This window comes from Dermochelys coriacea, chromosome 17 (assembly GCF_009764565.3).
Source record: "Dermochelys coriacea isolate rDerCor1 chromosome 17, rDerCor1.pri.v4, whole genome shotgun sequence".
Lineage (NCBI taxonomy): Eukaryota > Metazoa > Chordata > Testudines > Dermochelyidae > Dermochelys > Dermochelys coriacea.
Genome location: NC_050084.1, coordinates 14,645,238 through 14,671,916, shown reverse-complemented (window position 1 = coordinate 14,671,916; position 26,679 = coordinate 14,645,238). Strand labels below are relative to the sequence as shown.

Here is a 26,679-nt window from a genome sequence, read left to right as displayed (position 1 = left end):
ACCTTCCCAGCTATTCACCTTATGATCAAAAGAAGAGGATTTTCACTTCATGGCTAGGCTGGTGATCTAGTGGAAGCTTGGGGGATCCAGTGGGGTTGGGTCCAAGTTTGAGCCCAGGAATGCTTACTCGTTCCCCTGGCTCACTTGAAGTAAGCCCTCTGGGGATCCCAAATAAGAAAGAAATACAAAATAACTTCTTGAAGAGGCCTGAGTGCTGCTTGTGACCAAAGCTCACATGATTAGTGTCTTGCTTGAGTATAGGCTGTTGCTGTGCTCCCCCAAAGAAGTGTGCATAATGTCCTTGGATGTGGTCCTCACTGCGGTTATGTTCTCAATAAAAACACGCTGTTGTAGTTCACTTGGCATTTGGCTATGTCTTTTGAGACCTGCTGGAAACATAAGGCAGGTGTGGAATGCACTTGTAATGGAAATTTATACTACAGAACACCAGTGCCCATGAGCTGCGTTGGCTGCATGCTGGCATGTGGAGTGGAATTCTAGGTGTTGTTTTTTAACCCACTGAGTCATAAATGGTTTGTGCTCCAGAGCCCTAGGAGGCCTCCTCTTTCTCCTGCCTGAACTCAGCACCTGAGCTGCAGCGCTGCAGGCCAAAATGGAAAGGGAACTGCCAGCTGGGTATCCTCTGTGAAGTTCCCTGACTCTGGAACACACTTCCAACCCCTTGATCAACCAGACCCAGATTTGTTCTCTCAAGGATTTAGTGCAAGGCTGACCTGTTTTTTGTTTACTTTCCAGGCATGTCTGGAAGGAGCATCTTGATGAGTGGCTCTTAAATTTTTGTATTGGTGACCCCTTTCACACAGCAAGCCTATGAGGTGTGACCCCCTTCTAAATTACTTTTTTAATGTTTAACACTATTATAAATGCTGGAGGCAAAGCAGGGTTTGGGGTGGAGGCTGACAGCTCACGACCCTCCGTGTAATAATGTCGTGACTCCCTGAGGCGTCGTGACCCCCAGTTTGAGAACCCCTGATCTAGATGGTCTTGGAGGAAGCATGTGGATTTTTTTTTTTTTTTTGGTTTTACAGTAGCACACAGAGACCCAGACTTGTTTTATGTAGGGACAGATATTGTTGGCCTTTAACAAATAATAATAATCAGGATAAAGTATTGCTAATTGAATGTATGCATATCCATTTTATTCCACAGACAGCTCTCACCCAGCTAGAAGTTGGATCACAGAGAGTTTTCGATTCTCTTGTCCTTATGAAAGCTGTGTAAATAAAGAGTGACAGGCACTAATTCCACTCCTGGCAGGAGTGGAATTCTATCTATTCTATCTATCTATTCTATCCCTTGGGAAGAAGGTGTCCTCTTCTAAGGCTCTGGTAAAGGCTTAGCTTGCTGAGTGCACTATAATGGGTAGAAGTGTTGTTATTCCGAGTTTAAAAGTACAATGTAATGAAATAACCCTATAATTCCATATGATGCAGAAACTCAGGTGCCTCGGAACTATACCATCGCCTAAATTTAGAGCTGCAAATGGGGTGGGGTTGCAATAAATAAACAAAAAGTAACTCAGAAGAGCAGCATGAGGGGTGTGTTTGAAACATTCCAGAAGCTCTGTGAAAAAGGCTTTCACTTAATTCTCAGGAGATTTATTTACTTGGCTTTTCGTCACCTACTAATCAGTCATCAGCAGTATGGAATTGTATGAAGTGGGTTAGGCCCAGACTTTTTAAGCTGTTTTGGGGAGTGAGTATGTGTGGTCAAGGCCACAACACCTACAGATCTGGGAGCCTAAATCTCTTTTTCAAAAGGAATTTAGGCATTTAGGGGCCTAAATTACATCAATTCCATTTAGATTTAGATTCACAAGTGCCTAAATCCATTTGGGAAAAGAGATTTAGGCTCCAAAATTGATTCGGCGCCGTGGCACTGAGCGCTACGATGCTTAAATACCTTTAAAAACCTCTGCCTCAGGGAGCTAGCAGAATAGACTGGTGACTTCCTAGGATGTTGCTATCTGGTCTTTGGCACTCTCATTCTTTCTGCCTCCTCCCCATCAGGCAAAGAAACCAACATGGATCCCTATTTTTATGAGTTTTCCTGAATAATATTTTATGGTTTGTCCTCTTGTGTCCATGCATCATTTCTGAGTTGCCTGACTGATGTAGTATCTACAGTCCTATGCCTCTATAAATACCGTAAAGGCTGTGCAATTAGGCCAACTTTTGCCTTTAACCTAAATCAACCTTAATCTTCAACATAGAAAGCTAGTAGGTAAATATAATGCAGAGCTTAATTCTTTGTGGGTAATGTTGGGTATTTAGGTTGCTCTTTGACTCTCATGGATTTAAGTGCCCCATTATCTCATCGGTGTGCACACAACTTGCATTGATATTCATGATAGTTGCATGCAAAAATCCCTTCATACCCAGAATCTCCTTTGTGTTTCTATGTCATCCAGCATTATTTGCAATCCATTCCTCTTCTGTTTCTCCAATGCTTATTACAGTGTTACTAAGTGATTGTACATTTCTCTCCTTGTATTCATTTTGGAAACTATAGGTTTATTCAGAAACCTAACAATTTTTGGTCAGTTTCTTTGTGATTTGACCATGCATTCAAACCTCAACTAATCTCTGTTTTTCTCTCATCTATTGATACAGTAACTAACTGACACTGTCAGACCGCCCTTGCTGAGAGCCAAGCTCAATATCTCTATAACTCCCTGTGTGCCCCTCAGCAGTTTCAGCTCTGCACGTTACTCACACTAAGCTCCACAGTAGCTTATGTCTGTCTCATCATATTTCTGATTCTGCTGGCAAGCTGCTCAGTGCCTTTGACCAACTTAAGTTCTCCTAAGATGGTATCTTTAGAATGTCCTGATGGGAACTCGGGGATGGGGTGGGAGGGGACCAACAACAAAAAAGTGGTGGGTGTGTTAGTATTTTTTTTTTCATTTTAATCATGACATTTTCTCAAGCATTTTGTTTGAGCATGCAGGTGTATTACTTGTATTACAGCATCACTGTTCTGGGTACTGTACAGACACATATAAGAGAGAGTCCTTTCTCCAAAGATTTTATAGTCTAAATAGTAGACCAGGCAGAAAGGATTGGAGAAAAGATGTGATGATATCCTCGTTTGGCAGAGAGATGAAAGGCACAGACAATTTAAAGTCACTCAGGCAGTCTATATGACATAGAAATTGAACCCAGATCTCCTGAGTCCCTGTCTAGTGCCTTAACCACAAGACCTTTCTCTTTCTCTTTTTCTCTAATTTTTTTCTCATTTATCTCTCTCATTGCAAGTTGTTTTTAATAGAAAAATGCAGGTACCTGGGAATTTTTTTTTTTTTAATACTTGGCCTTCAGTACCAACTCCTTAGTTACTGATGACACTAAACATCACCAAAGGGGAAGTTTTAAAACTGCAAATGTGTTTTCCAACACATGATCCCCATGTTACTCAACTTGGGCAAATAGAACTAGAGTGCTCACTTTCACTTTCTGTGTGTGTTCAGTCTCACTTTTTGGTCTCTGTACACAAGCACAATTCTGTATTACTTGGGTTTCTAATAGTGCAGGAGTAGGATTACATTGTGAAACAATCCAAGTCGTCATTGCTGGCATTGCTGGCATTTTTGGATCATGAAAGTATTTGTTTGATTTTGTAAAAACCCACATGGCCATATTCTGAAGTGTGGCTAAGGAGCACTCAGTGTAGCCCCAGAGCAAGGAGTCAAAAGATGCTAGTTGCAAACCCTTCTCTGATCATTGTCCAGCTCAGCAGCAGGCTAGGTTCCCCGTGTAGTGTAGTCTTGAGGCTGCTGTCAACTGTGCCAGCTGTCATTGGTCTGCAGTGGGCATTATCATAGAAGAGACTCACAAAGGGGGCCCTTTCCCTTGGCTCTGTCCCCTGCACTAGTTCCCAGGAGAGGAATGGTATAGGATCAAGTTCAGAGTAGCAGCCATGTTAGTCTGTATTCGCAAAAGAAAAGGAGGACTTGCGGCACCTTAGAGACTAACAAATTTATTTGAGCATAAGATTTCATCATGCGTCCGATGAAGTGAGCTGTAGCTCACGAAAGCTTATGCTCAAATAAATTTGTTAGTCTCTAAGGTGCCACAAGTACTCCTTTTCTTTTTGCGGTATAGGATCAATCGTAGTTACTGTGCACCACCTAACTATTGACTAGGCTGTTTGGTGCTAGCAGAGCAGTGCTCCAAACTCATCCAGAATGCATGAATGGTGGATATAATAAGCTGTGGGAGGCTTAGCCTCCCCGGCACAGCCGCTGGGGCTGCGGTGGCCCTGCCTGCGCTCTGCCTCTTCCGGTCCATGCGCCACCTCCTCCCCAAGGCCCCCACTGCCTCTATGAGTCTCTCCATTCTCCGCCACCTCCCAGAGGTCCTTGCCACTCGCTGTGTCCCTCCTCCCCTCAACCCCCGAGAGGTTCCCCCACCTGCCATGTTCCTCCTCTCCTCCATCCCCCTCCCCCGTGAGGCCACCGCTTGCCCTGTCCCTGTGGGCAGTGGAGGCCTCACGTGGGAGAGGGGAGGAAAGGAGGGACATGGCGAGTGGGCTGAGCAGGGAGAGGCAGGGCGTGGGGCAGAAGAAGCGGAACTGGTAGGTTCACCCGCTGCCCATGCCAGAATGACTGTGAGGATCTAGCCTTTTATTTGCAGGCGGTTTCGCTAGGATTATGTTGTTGCAGTTTCTCTTTAACTTTGACCAGCTGAATCTGTGTGAATAGACTGTAGTGAGAGATTGCTTGTCCATTTAAACTGTCCTCACATGCATGGCCATGTGTACGTTTCGGTGTCTTTAAAGAGGGTATTGGGCCAATTTTTATCTTTATTTATTTTTAGTACAGTACAGTTGGATACTTTCTTATTCCTTTTTGGAATAAAAGGGAAACCTGCAGTAGACTGGCATGAGAAAATCTCTGCTTGGAGAAATAAAGGAAAATGGGGGAGAAATGAGAAATCTTAACCTGGACTTGCTTCTGAGTTTGCTCTACAGTCTACACAATTCACTTAGTTCGTCCCGAGTTCTGGGCTCAGATATCTCGGTCATATCCTCTGACTTCCTGTAAATTGTGTCTGGAAAAATGACATCATCTGGGCTTCTCTTCTCTCCCTGTGACTAGCTGGAACTCACCACCTAATGGGAGACCTATAAAAATGAGCAGTGCTACTAGCTAATTCTTGAAAGCTGTGCACCAAATAAATCAAGTTTCTGCTGAGCCCTGCCGTAACGGCAGTTTGTTTGTTTTCATTGCTCTTGCTGAAGACTATGATCAAAAATTTCCAGGCTGGGTATTAAAGATGGTTAACCAGCATAATTAGATCAGAATCCCAATGACTGAAGGACCTATTGACCATACAATCTGGCACCGAAAAAAAATGGCTTCCTGCAACAATGGACAAATGCTGCTGCTTTTATTACTGCGTTTATATTCGCACAGTGTTTTTGGTTTTTATTTTAAGCTATTCTGTACATTTTCTTCTCTGTGAAGAGAACTAAGTGCAGATGCTGAAAGAGGAAAGCTGCTACTATAGTTAAAAGCTCTGATGATTAAGTAGTGAGACTGGAAAATATTTATTAAATAAAATAGATACTGAAAACTTCGGTGTAAAAATATGTGAAAAACTGCTACTAAAAAAAATAAATCTTCAAGCCTCAGTAACAGAGTTTTTCTACCACCAAGCAGTTGTTGACACAATACTGAGTCAGTGAAAGTTGATCTATTTTCCTGAGGGTGGTTGAATTTTAAAGCTGGGGCCATAATATTACAGTACATCTTGGTCATAGATAAGATCTGTGAATAATATATGAAGGATTAGACCTCTTGAATTAGTTGTGACCCAAAAACAGATCATTAGATCTGTCTGATAAGGCATTATGTTTGCAATAATGTTCTGTTTACCTGAGATTTTATGGCTTAGCTATGGAACTTAAGTTAGTTAGGATAATACATTATAAACATCTATCTCAGCTTTTTTATTTTTATTTTGTTTTCCTTTTTTTAATTTTTCAGCTGCTAAAGCGGGGTGGGCAAACTACAGCCTATGGGCCGGATTCGGTCTGCGAGCCATTTAAGCCAGCCTGCGAGCTCCCACTGAGGAGCAGGGTCTGGGGTTTGCTGCACTCCAGCTGGGGTGCTGGGTTGGGGACTGCACAATGCACCTTGGCCCCGCTCTGGCGCTCCAGCTAGGGCGCCAGGTTGGGGGCTGCACCACGCAGCTCCCGGAAGCTGCAGCACGGCCCTGGTCTGGGGCACAGGGTCGGGGGCCACACCACGCGGCTCCCGGAAGCAGCCGCATGGCCCTGCTCTGGCACTCTAGCAGGGTCAAGGGCCGCTCCACGCAAAGGGACATTGCCACTGCTTCTGGGCACTGCTTGAGGTAAGTGCTGCTTGGAGCCTGCCCCCCTGAGCCTCTCCCCATGCCCAAACCCCCTGCCTCAGGCCTGATCCCTCTCCCAGTCTCCAAACCCCTCAATTCCAGCTCAGAGCACCCTGCTGCACCCCAAATCTCTCATCCCCAGCCCCATCCCAGAGCCTGCACCCCCAACCAGAGCCCTCACCCCCTTCCACACCCCAACCCCAATTTTATGAGCATTCATGGCCTGCCATACAATTTCTATTCCCCGATGAGGCCCTCAGGCCAAAAAGTTTGCCCACCTCTGTGCTAGAGGGGACCCAAGAGCTTCCTTTTTGTTTTAGCGAAAACAAAGAGGTTGAGCATATGGTGAGGCAGGAACTGTGGATATTAGGGAGGTCTGACAGAGCTTCTGGAACATTAATCTCTTATGAGCATCCATTCTTGCTGCAGTGAGGTGTTTTTCCACAGCGAACTCTAGCTGCTACCCCACATTGATTGAGAGCATTTCTGGCCTTCAGAGCCCAGCTAGCTTGTCTTTAGAGGATATGAAATAATTGCTGCTTTGTGGGTAGGCGTTATGGAAAATTTTTTTTTCCTAATGGCTTCTCCCCTCAGTCCCACGAACCTCAGTCTGCACACACACAGTCACGAGTCTGCACCAGGAGGCTACCGGTGTTCCCGACCCATTCAGTCTGCATTCCATTGTAAAGAGCATGACATGGAGTATCTCAACTGAGTAAAATCGTGGTAGCTAAACGCATTTCCACTCACTGAGGATCTGCCCCCAAAACTTGCTTACAGATTTAGCACTTGGGCTCTTGAGGGGATACCTCAAGAGCCCAACTATCAAAGGGCCTATCAAATGAATGCACACAAGACACCCAATTGGTAGTGGGCTCTGGTCAAATAAGTGAGCCATAGGTGACTGCTGAAAAGGTTCTGAATTTCCTATGATAAATGTGGATGTTGCGTGTTTATATTTTAAATGGTCTGTGAATTGCTGGGTGTCCAGTTGGTGGCGCAGCGGGGCTAAGGCATGCTCCCTATCCGGCTCCATGCAGCTCCCGGGAAGCTGCCTGTCACAGCGGATCTGCATGCTGCCCCCACCCCAAGCTCCCGCTCCGCAGCTCCCATTGGCCGGGAACCATAGTGGATAGGGGCAGTGTGCAGAGCCCCCTGCGGCCGCCCTTCCCCTTAGGAGCTGGAGGTACATGCCAGCCATTTATCCTGGGAGCTGCCTGAGGAAAGCACTGCCCAGAGCCTGCACCTCTTATCCCCTCACATGCCCCAGCCCTGAGCCCCCTCCCGCACCCAAACTCCCTACTGGAGCCTATACCCACACCCCCTCCTGCACCCCAACCCCCTGGCCCAGCTCAAAGCCCCCTCCTGTACTCCAAACCCCTCATTTCTGGACCCACCCCAGAGCCCTCACCCCCTCTCACACCCCAACTGTCTGTCCCAGCCCAGTGAAAATGAATGAGCGAGGGTGGGGGAGAGAGAATGACAGGAGAAGGAGTGAGTGGGGGGCACGGCCTCGGAGAAGGGGCATGACCTCAGGAAAGAGGCGGGGCAAGGGTATTTGGTTTTCTGCAATTCGAAAGTTGGCATTTCTTCTTAGGTCCTCACTACTCACCAAAATTAAATCTAAAATGGCATCCCCTCTAGTCGGTTCAGCAACTACTTGATGAAGGAATCCATCAGCTATCGCATCTAGGAAAATCTGAGCCCTATTATTATTACTAGGGCTCAGATTTTCCTAGATGCGATAGCTGATGGATTCCTTCATCAAGTAGTTGCTGAACCGACTAGAGGGGATGCCATTTTAGATTTAATTTTGGTGAGTAGCGAGGACCTCATAGAAGAAATGGTTGTAGGGGACAATCTTGGCTCAGGTGATCATGAGCTAATTCAGTTCAAACTAAATGGAAGGATTAACAAAAATAAATCTGCAACTAGAGTTTTTGATTTCAAAAGGGCTGACTTTCAAAAATTAAGGAAATTAGTTAGGGAAGTGGATTGGACTGAAGAACTTATGGATCTAAAGGTAGAGGAGGCCTGGGATTACTTTAAATCAAAGCTGCAGAAGCTATCGGAAGCCTGTATCCCAAGAAAGGGGAAAAAATTCATAGGAAGGAGTTGTAGACCAAGCTGGATGAGCAAGCATCTTCGAGAGGTGATTAAGAAGAAGCAGAAAGCATACAGGGAATGGAAGATGGGAGAGATCAGCAAGGAAAGCTACCTAATTGAGGTCAGAACATGTAGGGATAAAGTGAGACAGGCTAAAAGTCGAGTAGAGTTGGACCTTGCAAAGGGAATTAAAACCAATAGTAAAATGTTCTATAGCCATATAAATAAGAAGAAAACTAAGAAAGAAGTGGGGCCGCTAAACACTGAGGATGGAGTGGAGGTTAAAGATTATCTAGACATGGCCCAATATCTAAACAAATACTTTGCCTCAGTCTTTAATAAGGCTAAAGAGGATCTTGGGGATAATGGTAGCATGACAAATGGGAATGAGGATATGGAGGTAGATATTACCATATCTGAGGTAGAAGTGAAACTGAAACAGCTTAATGGGACTAAATCGGGGGGCCCAGATAATCTTCATCCAAGAATATTAAAGGAATTGGCACCTGAAATTGCAAGCCCATTAGCAAGAATTTTTAATGAATCTGTAAACTCAGGAGTAGTACCGAATGATTGGAGAATTGCTAATATAGTTCCTATTTTTAAGAAAGGAAAAAAAAAGTGATCCGGGTAACTACAGGCCAGTTAGTTTGACATCTGTAGTATGCAAGGTCCTGGAAAAAATTTTGAAGGAAAAATTAGTTAAGGACATTGAAGTCAATGGTAAATGGGACAAAATACAACATGGTTTTACAAAAGGTAGATGGTGCCAAACCAACCTAATCTCCTTTTTTGAAAAAGTAGCAGATTTTTTAGATAAAGGAAATGCAGTGGATCTCATTTACCTAGATTTCAGTAAGGCATTTGATACCGTGCCACATGGGGAATTATTAGTTAAATTGGAGAAGATGGGGATCAATATGAACATCAAAAGGTGGAGAAGGAATTGGTTAAAGGGGAGACTGCAACGGGTCGTACTGAAAGGCGAACTATCAGGTTGGAGGGAGGTTACCAGTGGAGTTCCTCAGGGATTGGTTTTGGGACCAATCTTATTTAATCTTTTTATTACTGACCTTGGCACAAAAAGTGGGAGTGTGCTAATAAAGTTTGCAGATGATACAAAGCTGGAAGGTATTGCCAATTCAGAGAAGGATCAGGATATTATACAGGAGGATCTGGATTACCTTGTAAACTGGACTAATAGTAATAGGATGAAATTTAATAGAGAGAAGTGTAAGCTTATGCATTTAGGGATTAATAACAAGAATTTTAGTTATAAGTTGGGGACGCATCAATTAGAAGTAACGGAAGAGGAGAAGGACCTTGGAGTATTGGTTGATCATAGGATGACTATGAGCTGCCAATGTGATATGGCTGTGAAAAAAGCTAATGTGGTTTTGGGATGCATCAGGAGAGGCATTTCCAGTAGGGATAAGGAGGTTTTAGTACCATTATACAAGGCACTGGTGAGACCTCACCTAGAATACTGTGTGCAGTTCTGGTCTCCCATGTTTAAAAAGGATGCATTCAAACTGGAGCAGGTACAGAGAAGGGCTACTAGGCTGATCCGAGGAATGGAAAACTTGTCTTATGAAAGGAGACTTAAGGAGCTTGGCTTGTTTAGCCTAACTAAAAAAAGGTTGAGGGGAGATATGATTGCTCTCTATAAATATATCAGAGGGATAAATACAGGAGCGGGAGAGGAATTATTTCAGCTCAGCACCAATGTGGACACAAGAACAAATGGGTATAAACTGGCCACCAGGAAGTTTAGACTTGAAATTAGACGAAGGCTTCTAACCATCAGAGGAGTGAAGTTTTGGAATAGCCTTCCAAGGGAAGCAGTGAGGGCAAAAGATCTATCTGGTTTTAAGATTCTACTCGATAAGTTTATGGAGGAGATGGTATGATGGGATAATGTGATTTTGGTAAGGAATTGATCTTTAAATATTCAGGGTAAATAGGCCTAATCCCCTGAGATGGGATATTAGATGGATGGGATCCGAGTTACCCAGGAAAGAATTTTCTGTAGTATCTGGCTGGTGAATCTTGCCCAAATGCTCAGGGTTTAGCTGATCGCCATATTTGGGGTCGGGAAGGAATTTTCCTCCCGGGCAGATTGGAGAGGCCCTGGAGGTTTTTCGCCTTCCTCTGTAGCATGGGGCATGGTTGACTTGAGGGAGGCTTCTCTGCTCCTTGAAGTCTTTAAACCATGATTTAAGGACTTCAATAGCTCAGACATGGGTGAGGTTTTTTGCAGTAGTGGGTGGGTGAGATTCTGTGGCCTGCGCTGTGCAGGAGGTCGGACTAGATGATCAGAATGGTCCCTTCTGACCTTAGTATCTATGAATCTATAACAATGTCCAGTTCTAAAATAGCACCTTTCAGCCAAGGAGGTGAAGTATCATTATCCCCATTTAACAGCTGAGGAAATGAAGGCACAGAGGTGAAGTGATTCGTTTAAGATTACATACTATGGCATTGGCATAGATACCAGGTGCCTTCTCCCCCTCTACACCCCAGTCCACTGAACTACCTTTCTTTTAGCAAGAGCAAAATACATTCTGCTAGTGTCTTGGGATATGAGCTTCTTGATGTGCATACCTTTAAAGGAGTTTAAATTGTGTAAAAAAACAGTTGTCTCAGAATACAGCTGATGAGAAGGTGAGGTTGAAGGTGAGTTGCCTTCATAGCAGGTAATACAAGTTGCAGAGTGCCTACTTTTCCTAGCAGTTTGTTCTGGACCAAAGTGTGGAGGGGGGGAGGGTAGTGACAATCTACTACTAGGACACAAGTTCCAAGATGCTTCAGGCATTCATGTGATAAACCCATGAGGGGAGGAGACGAGAGTAATTGTGGGTGAGTGTGTCTTAAGAAAATCTTGCAGCATGCTTTGTAGGGCAAATAGGCCAGAAGTAAAAAAGCAGAGAAAAGTGAATAAAGTAAAAGAATAAGAGACTGGATTGGACGACAAGATGTAGTTCTGTGAACGGAGACATTTTGGTTTCTGCTGCTGAAACTGATAGGGGCTGGAAATGCTATGGTTCTCAGCTCCAATATGGACAAGATAGAACAGTGGTGGTCGTGGTATACTCGAGAAAGCACATTGAAACAATGGAGAACTCCTTGGACAGATTTATAAATATTTGTGCTCAGAGGATAATTCCCAGTAAAGAATGTATCCAAGCACTTTTGAAAATCCCATCTTTAGGTTTTGTTTTGCTATTCATGGAATACCTGTGAGCAGATCACAATCACCTTGAAATTATTTATTAGTAGAAAGAATTAGATTAGTTGTTTTGCTAATTATTTATAGTTGATTCTGCATACCTCTATGCCAATATTTGGTATTCGTTCTTGAACTGTTGCTAGGTTGAGATTTGGTCTGATAACTCACATAATATTCTTCCTACATGCACTTCTGGTGCAAAATACTCTATGTTCATTTAAAATTCAGTTTCCATATATACACACATGGCTTTGAAATTTGTCTTCTACAAATATTCATGCCAGTAGAACCCAGTCACACACATGTTCACAGAAAATAATGCAAAAGGGCAGAAGCAAATTATTTCATAAAATCAAGCAAATGGTACTGAAATGTAGATAAATAGAAACATGCTTTGTCAGCATTCACTCAGTTCTACTAATTACATCATGTTTAGACAGCAGTCTATCTGCATTAATACTCTGAGTGTTTAACTTGTACAATCTACAGCATCTGAAGGCAGTACATGTTCTCAGATGCACAGAAAGAGTGGGGACTTTTTTAACCTCCAAGACTGTAATAATGAATCATTTATAAATTCGTTTGAAATGCAAGAAAAATGTGGAAGCTGACAAATAGAATATGTTGGTCTATGAATATATAGGACGGCCAAAAAGCTTTTATAGAACTAAGTAAAAAATTTAGGCTTCAATCCTGCAAAACATCCCTATAGTGAAGATCATAACCTCCCTAAAGGGTCTTCAGTTGATCTTAGATCCTCAGTTGTTCTTACTAATGGTGCACATGCTTAGTCGGGGGTGAGAGGTGGTAACTTTATGAAAACTAGCAGTCTCAGTGGTGTGAATAACTTTATTTATGTGGCTCAATGCTTGCAGGTTCAAGGACTTAAATTGTAAGTTCTTTGGGACAGGGACCTTGTCTGCTTGTATTTCAGCAGACTACTCTAGACATTCATGTGCAATTGCGATGCCACTTGGATTAGGTCTGTGATTGTAAGAAATCTGTGGATGTTGAGGCTAGATCTTGTCCTTGTGGTACTACAGGCGCCACAGCAGTGGGGCTAAGGAGTAACGTCAGAGAAGAAGTTATTTGAGCCAATCTAAACTTCTGCTTTTTGTATGTGCTCTGTCTGTCTTCTGCAGCTCAAGCCAGGTCAGAACAGTTGCCGAGACAGTGACAGTGAAAGTGCCAGTGGAGAATCGAAAGGATTCCATCGGAGCAGCTCTCGGGAAAGACTTAGTGACGTAAGTAAAACTCCGGAGGCCAAATACTGCCCTGAGTTGCATCATTTTTGTTGAAGGGTGTAAATCAGGGCAGAATTTGGCCCCCGGGGGCAATGTGCTGCTAAACCCTTCCTGCTCCGGGGGGCGGGGGGGGGTCACTTGCTTGCAGCCAGTTGAAAGGAAAGGGTTGCTTAATTTTGTTCAGTTGCAATGAACTAGACAGTTGTAACCTCTATAATATGAGTAGGTTGGTGTCTTAAACCACAGTGACCTGTGCCCAAGATTCCAGCTCACAAACAACTATGATATCGGGATTAACAGGGTGAGAACCACCATGATAAATATCAATAGATGTGGAGACTCTGGGAGTCCATGAGAAAAAGTAATACACTCACAAGTTGTCAAATGTCCTTTCATTAACAATTTCATTAAGCAGATAAACGACACCATGACTATTGCAAATACTCAGATAGAGACAAACCATACGTTGTCCAGCATCAATGATTTCATACTCCCATCCCCTGGGCAAACATCGAAAGGAGTAGGATAATGATCAGCTGGCCGTCCCTGGTGGATGTCTCCTAATATGCTTCCCTGGCTAGGCAACAGCTTTTATCCTGGTTTTCTTTTACGCCCACTACGCTCATGCATATGCATGAGAGTGACATCCCCTCTTTCTTTATTTGTGCTTCAACGCCCCATGAATTTTAGGGTGACCCATCTCTCATAGGCTAGCCCCTTCATCCCTCTTGTTCTCATTAACATCTACATCAATGAGTAGCAACTTGAGGTTATTACTGAGTCACCTGGAATGTTACTGTCGGGCATCTTGTGATATTAACTGGTACCTTGTGACAGATTTTTCTAGTTTATTGCTGCATAGTTCCAGAGCATCAGCATTCAAACCCATCTTTTACTATAATCTCATAGTTTACTGATACAGGGCTCTTATCTAGTCATGCCAACCTGCTTGAGGCCTCTGTGGCTTTCTGTGGACAAGTTACATATCTCACAGACCTAAAGCGTGCAGGCCTTGTGTTAGTTTTATTTTATTTATATGCCTGATACACACTCATCAGTGATACATACTCAGGGGTGAAAGTAACTTAAAGGATTTAGCAGTACTCCGGAGTCCTTAGGAGGGGAAGGGGCCTCAACCTGAAGAGGCGTGGGCTCTATCGGAAGAGGCAGGGACTTTACATCCCTGGGCCCTTTAAATAAATATTTAAAAGGCCCAGGGCTGCTACTGTGGTAGCAGCAGCTGGGAGCCCTGGGCCCTTTAAATCACCCCGGAGCTACCAGCTGCAGAGGCAGCTGGGAGCTCGGGGGTGATATAAAGGGCCCGGGGCTCCAGGTGCCGCTACTGCAGTGGAGCCCCAGGCTCTTTAAATAACCATCGGAGCCCGGGGGCTCCTGGCTGCCACTACTACCCCAGGGCCCCGGGCTCTGGCAGAGCTTTAAAGGGCCCAGGGCTTCGCTGCAGTAGAGGCAGCTGGAAGCCCCCGACCCTTTAAATCACCGCCAGAGCCCCGCTGCTGCTACCCAGACTCTAAATTGTCCCTGGAGCCCTTCTGCCGCTTCGGCGGCTATTTAAAGGGCCCAGGTCAGTAGCTGCGGCAGGAGCCCTAGGCCCTTTAAATCTCTGTCTGAGCCCTGCTGCCGCTTCCCCAGGGCTCTGGCAGCAGAGCTCTGGTGGCAATTTAAAAGGCCTGGGGCTCCAGCTGCTGCTGGGAGCCCCAGACCCTTTAAACTGCTGCCTGGGGAAGCTGATCCGCTCCAATATGGTGCACGGGCTCTTGCCGGTACACCGTACCAGGGCGTACCGGCTTACTTTCACCTCTGTTCATACTGATACTTTACCAGTGAAACTCAGATCTTATCTGTTACCCATACATTAATTACAAAATTATATGATTATGTATATAATTAGCTACTCAGTGAACAGTAGTTTGATAAGTACTGTAGGCTTTTCCCCAGGCTGGGAAGTGGGGGAAATACATTTACTATTTACGAATTTCATAAAAGGTATTGGGGAACTGGGGAGACTCAAGTCATTTTTATTCATTGAACAGGTATAACATGGCAAACAGCCGCACAAATTTCGCCTCCACTGCTCAGCCAAACTTCCCATTGAAGCAGCCAGCACTAGTAGTGAGAGGGTATCTCTATGCAAAAAAACAAACCTTTCTTCCTCTCTCTGTTGTAGAGTATTAACCATTCACTGATTAAACTATGCATCAGTTTTTCAACCAATGCCTAGAATGGGAGTAGACGCATTCTGGGAACAAAATTGACCTTCTTTTGCTGTCATTAGATCATCTAACCCGGGGGTGGATTTTTTTTAAAAAAATACAATGGCTCATATATAGGACATTCGATTGGTCAGATCCTCAGCTGGTGTAATTCATCATCATTTCACCAGACCCACTCCATCTGAAGGTCTGGTCCTATATGTCTAATGCATAATAAATGATACCCAAGACTCAGAAATAGGTGTTCAAATTTGGAAGACAGGTAACCTAGGGTGGCTTGCACAGACGAGATGAAGTTGAGCAGAAATGAAACTGAGAAAAGAACAACTTTTTAACCCATTTTCTTGGCAAATTTAATCCTCAAGGGACAGAGCTAGTTCTGGCGGCACTGTGCAGTATAGCTGGAATAGCCTCCTAAACTGCTGGTGTGACGGTATGAAACCTTCTCTCTCTTTCTCTCGCCTTTCCTCCATTATTTTAGCGGCCCATCCTTCCCTTAGACTCAACCTTCATGGATGGCCTCATGTTTGTTTTAAAGCCTGCCCTTTATAGCCATACGGTGAGGCTGTTATCAGTGCAATAAGATACCATCAAAGGAGAGGAGATTGACTTCAGCAAGTAATTTGAGATTTTCCATTGACTTAGATCTTTGGCAACACCCATTGTACTTAACTGTTGTAGTCATGGTTGTGTCATGTGCCTGCACTGCAGCTTGGGGCTCATCAGAATATTTTACACTTGCATAACATCTTCTATGCAAGCCTTGCAACGTACTCAAGATGGGGACCCCAAGACCAAGACTTGTTGAACGCCTCACAGCAAGTCAGTACCAGAGCAAGCAGTAGACCCCAGTGCTCCTGATTCCAGTCCCCTAGTTTTACATACATGCATCCTGTGTCCTCTGGCAATACATTGTCTTCAGCCTCACAATGCAGATAATGGAGAGGAGAAGGGAAACACTTTCAGTTCCCATTAGACACCCAAGAGATCACAGGAGGACTATATTATCAGCTAGTGGGGATCCCAGCAATAATCTCATTAATATTTTTTTAATTTATTTTGCCTAAGTTGATAGCAAGCCCTGTCACACTTTGATAACATAGCACAGTTTAAATATGCCTTTTCAAGAGACCCATGGATCACTGTCCAGTGCTGCCAGCTAAGACTTAAGAAGCATGCATGAGATGAATATCTTGTTATCTGGGCCTGCAGTGGCCTCCAGCCTTTTTCAGATTCTTTTAGTTATGAAAAGTAAATATCATTGTACATTTCCTTCTCGGGCTACAGCAGAAACCTTGTTTTTTAAAAGATGGATTCCCAGATAACGGCTGTGATAGTTTCACTTCCAGCTCTGTGAGATCCCACCTTGAATTCCATTCTTACAAACCAACAAGATTTGAGAGCTTAATATTATTTATTTTTAATTATTTAAAAATAATACATTTTAAAAGGTGCAGGCTTTCTGACTGCATCTTATTTGCCAATGCTGATTGTCCTGAAAAGAACAATAGATGAGACTAAGATCTCTCTTTCTCTTTCTCTCTCCCTTTCTCTCTCTCTGCAGAATTTTCTCTGACATAGGCACTTTTCACCAGGGGAAAAATACACAAAGAGATTGTGTACTCCGTGGAAAATATGGGTAAAATTTAAAATATCTCATTGAGATCAGCCCATAGGTCACAAAAGTAATCTTGGACTCTCAACATGATGAATTTCTATTGTGGTAGTCTTACAAGCTAGAACAGTAGGCATGGTTCCTGCATGAAGATGTATAACAAAGGGAATGTATATATTTTAGATGGATAATACATTTTCAAATCTCTGGTTGTAAGTAAGCTGTTGATATAGAAATGTTAACTTCATGAGCTTTAATGAGAAGCCTAAGTGATAGCCCAGTGACAGATGCAGAAAGAGGGAGATAGTACAATTAGTAACCAGTTTGCAAACTCACTTGTCAGTGGCATCATTCCCTCTCCTGACAGGTATCTTTCAACCGTGCATTTTATAAATGTGTCTACAGTCCTTGTGTAACACAGACATTAAGTCAAAGTGTTTTTACAAGGGATCATTCCTTTGAAGCCTAATGAGATACAAGCAAATAATTTGCAGCACTTGCAAGAGTAGTGATCAAAACCAAAAAGAAAATAATACAATGAAAAGACCATGTTAATCAGGAGACTTTTCTCATAATGAGTTTTGAAATAGCATCAGAAAGTAGGTAGTGGAATTGCCCGATGTTCTTATCGAATGCAGTGCAGTGAAACTGATTTCCATCATCTCTTCCTGCACCCCCTTTCCCTCAATGCTCCAAAAGAATTTAATTAACAGAAAACTTGACGTCTGGTAAATTAAGGATAATGATTACCTGACAGCAACTGTTGGACAGTGAGCTGATAAATCTTTGAGTTTGTAAACCTGTCTTCCACCTGCCCCCCAACGCATATTCTCTCTCTCTCTCTCTCTCTCTCTCTCTGTATTTCTTCTTCTCTAGTCTTTTTGAAATAATAGTTTACCCACTGCTTTCTGGATAGAGCTAGCCTCAGGGCCCTAAAGCAGAGATATAGGAGACCTTCTTGCATGTAGCTGGGAATATATAGGGCGCTACAGTCATTTTAATCTCATCAAAATCTTGCCAGTAGTAGAATTCATTCTGTTGAGATTTTGCTTGAAGACAACATGGCAGTGCCTTTTCTTTTCCTCAGCCTAGGACTTACTCAACTTTGATTTCCCTCTTTGAAATACTTGAGATCACCTTCCTTGCCTCTACGATATAACCACATTTGCTCCAACCCCTCAGACAGAGACAAACACCTACAAGGTCTCTATCATGCATTCTTACAACTACAATACCCACCTGCTGAAGTGAAGAAATAGATTGACAGAGCCAGAAGAGTACCCAGAAGTCACCTGCTACAGGACAGGCCCAACAAAGAAAATAACAGAACGCCACCAGCCATCATCTTCAGCCCCCAACTAAAACCTCTCCAATGCATCATCAGGGATCTACAACCTATCCTGAAGGACGACCCATCACTCTCACAGATCTTGAGAGACAGGCCAGTCCTTGCTTACAGACAGCCCCCCAACCTGAAGCAAATACTCACCAGCAACCACACACCACACAACAGAACCACTAACCCAGGAACCTATCTTTGCAACAAAGCCCGTTACCAACTGTGTCCACATATCTATTCAGGGGACACCATCATAGGGCCTAATCACATCAGCCACACTATCAGAGGCTCGTTCACCTGCACATCTACCAATGTGATATATGCCATCATGTGCCAGCAATGCCCCTCTGCCATGTACATTGGTCAAACTGGACAGTCTCTACGTAAAAGAATAAATGGACACAAATCAGATGTCAAGAATTATAACATCTAAAAACCAGTCGGAGAAAACTTCAATCTCTCCATTCGATTACAGACCTGAGAGTGGCTATCTTTCAACAAAAAAGCTTCAAAAACAGACTCCGAGAGACTGCTGAATTGGAATTAATTTGCAAACTGGATACAATTAACTCAGGCTTGAATAGAGACTGGGAATGGATGAGTCATTACACAAAGTAAAACTATTTCCCCATTTTATTTCTACCCCCCACCCCACCCCCCACCGTTCCTCAGATGTTCTTGTTAACTGCTGGAAATGGCCCACCTTGCTTGTCACCATGAAAGGTTTTCCTCCTTCCCCCCCCCCGGCTGTTGGTGATGGCTCATCTTAAGTGATCACTCTCCTTACAGTGTGTATGATAAAACCCATTGTTTCATGTTCTCTGTGTATCTGTGTATATAAATCTCCCCACTGTATTTTCCACCGAATGCATCCGATGAAGTGAGCTGTAGCTCACGAAAGCTTATGCTCAAATAAATTTGTTACTTTAAGGTGCCACAAGTCCTCCTTTCCTTGCCTCGGGTGCCAGAGGAGGTAAGGGAATCTTTGGGATAAAAAATGAGCATATAGAAGCCAGCAGGCCTGGATGGTAACGTCCCAGAGTGTTACGGGGATTAGCCAATGAGTCTACTATATCACTGGTTATTATTTCTGACAGAGTAGAAGTGTCAACGTACTGCAAAACTCCCCACAAAAGCTCGATCCTGGGCACTCTGGCTTCAATGCAGCAAAGCAAATTTAAGCACGTGAACTTTAAGCACAGGAGTCATCCCATTGAAGTCCATTCTTGTATCCTTCATGGTTCATCCAGCCCTAACTTTGATGCACATCGTACAAATGTGGAGAGTGACAAATAGCTGAGGAGTCCTGGCATCTTTGGTCTGTGTGACTTGTTCACACTCTCTCCCAGGAGTTATATGATTACTCTAGATCATGGGTAGCAATAGTAAAATCTGCTATTTTTCTCCTCCATGGTTTCAGATAGGAGATGGTCATTATGAGGAACGATGACTCACCCAATGGCATCAAAAGCATGCTGTTTAGAACTCCAGTTTGATAACTGGATGAGAAACATCTGGGCCAGGAAAAAAAAACACCTGTTCCATCTTTTTCCCAACCCCCTCAACATTCTGTACACACGGCATCTCCTCTGCTTCTGCACATCTCACTCAGGGTCCTGGAAAAGCACATCGCTTCTCTCTTAGGTGCCTCAGTTTCTCGTGCTTTCTGGCTGTGTGTTTCCAAGTGCATTGGGTACCCAAAGCCAGAGAGGAGATTATGTTGGCAACTGAGTGAAGGGAGACAAGCCTCAATGCCACGCAAGGAGATATGCTGAAGTCTGATTAAAGAGTGAAGGCACCAGGCCCCAACAAAGTCAACATGTTATCACCTACCACATCAGTTTCAGCTTCAGATATTAGAACATTTGCACTTCTCTTCCTCCAGCTTCTTCTACGATAATGTTCAGTCCAGAAAAAATCCAGAATGAGGGTTAGCACTTGAGTTCTCAGCTGTTAAACTCTTAGCATTTCCTCTCCTTCAGAATATTGTGTTTTGTTGGAGGTATAAAAATTGGAATAATACCAGGAAACTGTGTGTATGTATGCTCGCACGGGCGGGCGCGAAAGAAGCTGATGGGCTGCGTGTTGTCTTTCTTTTTTTGTCTGAGTCTGGGAGCTTAAATGCTTTGTTGCATTATGTTAATTTGGCAGTGCAATCAAATTCATGTCGTAATTAAAGCTGTCAGTTGGAAGGCAAGCCAATCGCCAAGAAAACACAGCATAACAAATGAAGTGAAATGATTCTGCGTGTAGCTATACAATGCTTCGCCAGGCATGAAATTAAATAAGTAATTTGATGTTGACATCAGAAATTGAAATGATACCCACTGTTCCTTCAGTCAGACCTGCATAAACAATAGCCAGAACAAATATGTACAACACAGCCCTTCTCCCCACCCGGCTCCCAAAGTAATGCACAATATATATGCAAAATGGGTATAACTGTGCCTTCCAAGACCCGAAGGATGCAATTTTCTTCGGTACACAATAAGTTGATACTTCCAAGAGCATTACTACTTCTTTGCTCCTGGTCTCCAAGTTTTTTTTTCTTGAAGAAGAAGAAGAAAAACAATTTATTTTAAACGAGAAGCTCTGCAAGACCTGTGACTCAGATTTTGCTCACGGGCTTCTGATGCAGGCTTCTCCTGGTGGTTGTGTGACTATCAGATGGTCTGTATCAATGTTGTTTTTTGTACCGGGTGAAATGTGAAACCATTTTATCTAATATAGGCGCTCTATGTGCAGGAGAAGTAATGCCATCCAATGCAGAATCGTGACTCAGCATGGGGCATGTAAAGATGCTGCATGCATTCAACGGTTTGTACCAAGGCTCGGAACAGGGTAGCACTATCATTTAGCTATTGAGAGACATCAGAAAAGTCAGAGGCTTTCTGCTTACATAGTCCTTGCTTCGGCCTGTATGCACTCTCAGTACACAAACCAGCTAAGCTAGACTGGCAGGCTTTCTTAGCTACATGCCTGTCACAATGAACAAAATCCCTGTGCAAAATGTACTATCCATATCTGGCTTGCAATGTTCAAAGGGTCATAATGCAGTCAAATCAAAACCAAATCAAAACCTGGAATACCAAAAAGCATTTCTCTTCAATTAAGGCCGTTTCATTGCTAAATTTCAACTTTCTACCCATAGCCTTTATAGCACTGGAGCTTTTCATGGAAAAGGTCATAAGAATTATATTGTAGTAAATATATTAGCTTACTCTTTTTGTACTTAGTCTGAGCCGTTTTTGCTGAAATTTTCACCAAACCCTCCTCCCTGACCCCCTACATTGGGCAAAATCCAGTCTTGGAAAATTTCAGCCTGGAAGGTGCAGGTTTTATGAAGTTGCAAGTGTCAGAGAATGGAATTGGAATGGAAATCATTTTCACCTGAACTATAGCAGCACAGTAATAATCATGGTACACCTATAAACCTTTGCAAGTCGTAAGGTTTATATAGCATAAAATAGACAATAAAAAAAATAAAATGCTAAAAGCCAGAGCAAACAGCATCCTTTAAAAGGAAAAAAATAAAGGAGGATTAGCTAATGGAGTCTGGCTGTTGGGAACAAGAAAATTTCTGATCAAGCAACATCAACTGTAATCTTTCAGCAGTAGGGATGCATGAGCTGAAGGAGGGCAATAAGGGGAGTCAACTGCAAACCTATTTGCTCACCTAAGATGTCATAGTAGAACCCCAGAAGGTGGATGTTGTCAGAATACAGGTGCCCTTCAGGATATGGTCAAAGGGAAAGATCTTTCAGGTAACCATGGTTCCAAGAATTAATGGCACTGAAGAGAACCACTTCAACCCTCTTTATTTGGTCCTTAATTGGTGAACTCTCAATAGTATACTGAATTATTTACAATAACCTCTCTGTGATTCTTCAGCTTGTTGACACAATCCAGCTCTATTGAATTCACTGGAAATTGGTACACCATAGGCCTCAGCAGGCATTAATTTCTCTCTCATTGGTGTGCTGCAGTGATCAAAAGTTATACTTACTGTAAGACTGAGCCCTAGCACAGAGAGGACTTCCTGTTAGGGCTCGCTGCAGCTGTTTTTGAAATAGCGGGTTATGGTGTTGAAAACACTACATGTTTTCTCTGAGCTTGTTAAGTCTTATCCATGCTATTTCCAGCATTCCTTATGGCATATTATTGCAAGTGAGACTGTCAGGGAACAGAAGGATTGACCAAGCTGTACAAGTTGGAGATAGCCTTGATGACCCAAGGTGGTCTTTTCCATCTCCCTGACCAGTAAAGAACAGTTCTCTACATCATATTTCCTTGTGTGTTGTCCAGTCTGGTGTGAAACTTTTCAGGCAGTGGGACCATCAGCAATTGGACAACGTGTGCTATAATGTAATAGATCAGGTGTGGCCAAACTGTGGCTCATGAGCCACATGCTGTTCTTTTACAGTTCAAGTGATGCTCGCAGTGCCCCCTCCCCCCCATTCTCTATCTACCAGACAGGCGGGGGGAACTTGGGACCTCTGCCTTGCAGTGGGGTGGTGGGATAGCAGGTTCTTCTCATGACTACAGCCTTGCATGGTGCACCTGTCAGGAATCTCCTGAGCCCTGGCTCTCCAAATTCTGAATATTGTCATATGTGGCTCAGAGGCTGAGTAAGTTTGGCTACCCCTGTAATAGACAATGACCTGGATTGTGAATGAAGTGCTTAGGTCTCCCTAATTTCTGTGAATGTAGAGATTACAGTCATGCCCCCACCTTAAACCGGATTTTTATGACACTATTTTATACAAATTTTAAACCTAATTCCTTTGTTGTTTGTTGTTATTTTAGAGGTTTGAGTTTTAAAGTCTCTTTCATACTTTGGTTTGTTTATTTTTCTTCTAAAATCCTTGGGTTGTCAAAAATACGGAAGTCTAAATTTGAAATTCTCGTGACTATAGGTCTGAGAAATGGGACATTGACTGTAGCTGCTTCTCTGTGCTCATGTGTTCTTTACATTTCAGTCTTCTAATTAAGTTTACAAAATGTCTCATTTTAAAAAAGCAGTGTGTGCACTAACCAGGGCCTTTCGGGAATAAATTGGCAAACAGGTCATACACTGAAAAAGTCATCCAAATCCACCGGGCTTTTTATTTTGAAGTCAGTCTATGGTATCTTTTTTCCTCTGCCCACCTGCCCCTTTGTGGCCACAAAGCTGAGTAGCTGGAGTCCAGGGTATTGAATGTCAGGGAGGCTGGCTGAGTGTCTGTTTAGTCTCATTGCAGGGCGAAATGCCATCATTAATTCATTACCCAGCTGCCTGTCAAATAAATTGGCAATTATGTCCACCACGGAAGCCTGGAATTCAGTAAATAGCACGTTACCATCTCAGAGTCGTTGAGAGATGTAAAGGGAAAAATTAAGCATCACTGTGTTTGTTTCAGTAGCAGATGACAAGGGGCAGCCATTGGTGCTGTGATGTAGTGATGAAAAGCTTGGAAAGGGCTGGTAATGAGCTATGTGGATTGGAACGTGTTAAAAACCATCACTGACTTTCCATTTTGTCTTTGTGTTTTATTGCAGAGCTCAGCTCCTTCCAGCTTGGGAACAGGCTACTTTGTAAGTGTATTTCAACTTCAACACATGTGCCTCTGAACAGCTTAACATTACTCCTGAAAAGAGAGCTCTTTATTATGTTGAAACAAGCATAAATAACCAACCTTAGTCTGTCTGACAGGTTTACTGATCATCTTCTATCTACCTGTTGTAGGTAATCAATTATAGCTAAAATTCCAGACCTGCTGGACAATAGTTGTATGAATTGACCTTGTCAGGTTAATTAGTATATAAATTACCACTATATTTAATTTGTCTGATAGTCTCAAGCAGTATGAAACACAACCCTATGCCTCAGTTTACATAGTTCTGATACGAGATTCAAGGGTCTTGATTCTTCCTCACCCCAATTTCTTTTATAGACTCAGATTCTAAACCCAGATGGACCCATTATGAGGATCTATTTCTACTTTGTTCCCCTGCATAATATAACCAACTGAATGTCAAGCAGTGATTTCTACACAAAGACCCATAACCAGAGGCTAAACTAGAGTATACGTTTTAGCAAGACATTGGTGGCACTTCTTTGACTCCAGTAGAATTATGCGACTTTTACATTAATGTGAGAAGAGAATGAGGCACAAGATTGATCAATCTATTTAATCAATTATCACAAAGTGTGATTTTTTTTTTATTTTGTTTACTGTTAAGACTTATTCTATCACTATTGAATCCAGTGGACAGTTTATCTTTCTCCGGTATTTTTATATTGAATGTGGTTACTCCTCTTTTCGGTGTAATTTACGATATATTCCCCAAGCAGGGCGTATTTCTGCCTTTCTAATATCTGTAGAGGAAATAGATCATTACATATTTCTGAAAACAGGTGGGGGAAATGCAATTAGACTTTTCCCACAGCATGTGCTGTGTATAGTTAATAGTGTAATCAGAAACTGCTCCCTCTTTTCATCAAACACAGGAGGAAAGAAAACTGTACAGAGTCCATGATGAAGAAACTTTAAAGTATTTCTGTCCAGATTCCCAGAGAGCAATGTTCTTTCATTAGTACATGGTGAAATTAGTTGCTTGCTGTAGGGTCTGTGATCCTACATAGAAAGACACAAGACTAAACTGGATAACAAATGACCTCACATGTAATGGGTAAAATGCAAGCACAAAAATTGCTTAGCATTTGGAGGCTTGCCATATCCTGCTGGATTTAAGTCGGACTTCAGCCTAAAGTGAATTTTAACACTTCTGTCAGTGGAAAGGTATGAAGAGAGCATTATCAGTTGAAGAAGGTTGGTGGTAGTTCCCATTACTATAGCAAAATCCAAATCACTTTAAGATGAGAAGAAACAGCAAAAGCTGTTTCATTCCTTTAACCTACCCCGTTATGTATCATGTATATTTGGGGGGTGAGGGTGGGGGAGGAATCTCTGCAACATCTTTAGAATTATCTTGTATAAAGGCTAAAACTTGAGCCTCTTTCCGTAGTCTAGCATAAATGCCGTCCTTTGTGACTGGACACTTATTTTTTACCTCTGATGAAGAGGAGTACAGATATGCTCTGGAATGGGTTAGATACAGTCTGAGAACAAGAGGGTTGTTAATTTTTAAAGCCTTTTCTCCTTATTGTGGCAGCTGAATATGCATGGATGTGAGAGCACACTTTTAGCTTAATATTTAGGAAGCAGAGCGAACAGAAGAAAAGCCATCTGCTATCCTTTTACACCATACTGTATGTGGGTTGGTCCACTACAGTGAAAATCTGGAGGGTGTCAGCATCCCCTGTGCTTCATCCAAAAGCTTTAAAGTTTCCAATTCTCCAAAGTTAAGAGTGACCAAAAAAAAAAAAAACCACGCAAGGTTTTGAGTTCTTCTAGTGCCAACACATTCACTTTTTAATGCTGTTGTTTGAGATGAGCTTGGGGTGGGGGCAAAACTGCTTAAGTTTCACTAGTGTGTTGTGCTTAACTGTGTATAGTCTCAGTGATATTTTGCTTTTTCTTCCTATACCACCAATAGTTAGTGCTGTAGTGTAGCTATCCTGGTAAAGTAATTTTTACACTTAAACAATTTTGGATGAAACTTAAAGGTTCACCCCCTCTCCCCCTTTATTTTGGAAAGAGTTGTTTTTAGGATTATCTTGCTAATTTTTTTTAAAAGTCCACAACATTATTAACTTACATGGGGCAAATATAACCCAGATGTGTTTGTCAGTACCAGACAATGAGAAAAATGTTCCAAAATGACCAACTTGGCATGTGTTTCTGATAAATGCAATTATTGTATTATCAAAATGCAAAAGAATATGAACTTGAATTGATGTTTTTACAAAGCCTTTAACCAGCAAGAGCCTGGCTGTCTTATTGCTTTAGCTTGAATCCAGACTGTCAGAACCATGTCTCTTAGAGTAGAGTCTCAATTAAAACAACATGGGCTTTGAGTTCAGTCAATAATAAAGGCCCTTTACCTTCAGAAGCATTGTGGTTTGGTATACGTTGTACTACAATGTTACAGAAAGCCCCATGACACACAAGAAGAAACATCTATATCAGGTAAGTGAAAATGGGCTGATAGTTTTAGCTTCATCATCCACCCAGTTCTGACACCTAACTTGGAAAGCCAGATGGAAGCAGATCTCCTGCAGAATTGAGTGAGCTTTGAGATATGGATAAAGCAGCAAAGATTTGCTGGTAAATTAAGAAGTAACAAAATCTTTTTCTTTCTTTCTAGCTTAGTATTTTAATCATCCGGCCCTGTTGCTGCCTCTACCTCCTCCTTCCTCTTCACTAACAGTTGACTGTAATACCCCTTCAACCTACAGGCATCCTTCTGTTTTCATTGCTGAAGAAAGTCACCCTCCAGGTGTACCAGGCATTCGATCCACACCCTTTTTAGGAAAGCAAGCTGAGGTGTTGATTGATGCATCTGTTGTGAAATCAATAGGCAACTCAGATGACATAACAGGCATGCCCAAGCTTATGAAATGTTGCTATCTTTTCTGTCCTCCTTGAGCTCCCT

At 42.8% G+C, this 26,679-nt stretch overlaps 1 protein-coding gene across 1 annotated transcript in view; it reads left to right on the top strand.

The window, feature by feature from the left end:
* Nucleotides 1–26,679, top strand: part of AUTS2 (activator of transcription and developmental regulator AUTS2) — a 983,370-nt gene that overhangs the window by 442,264 nt on the left and 514,427 nt on the right. Inside the window, 2 exon segments of the mRNA XM_038375820.2 lie at nucleotides 12,855–12,956; nucleotides 23,680–23,715. Coding sequence (XP_038231748.1) covers nucleotides 12,855–12,956; nucleotides 23,680–23,715 — 138 coding nt within the window.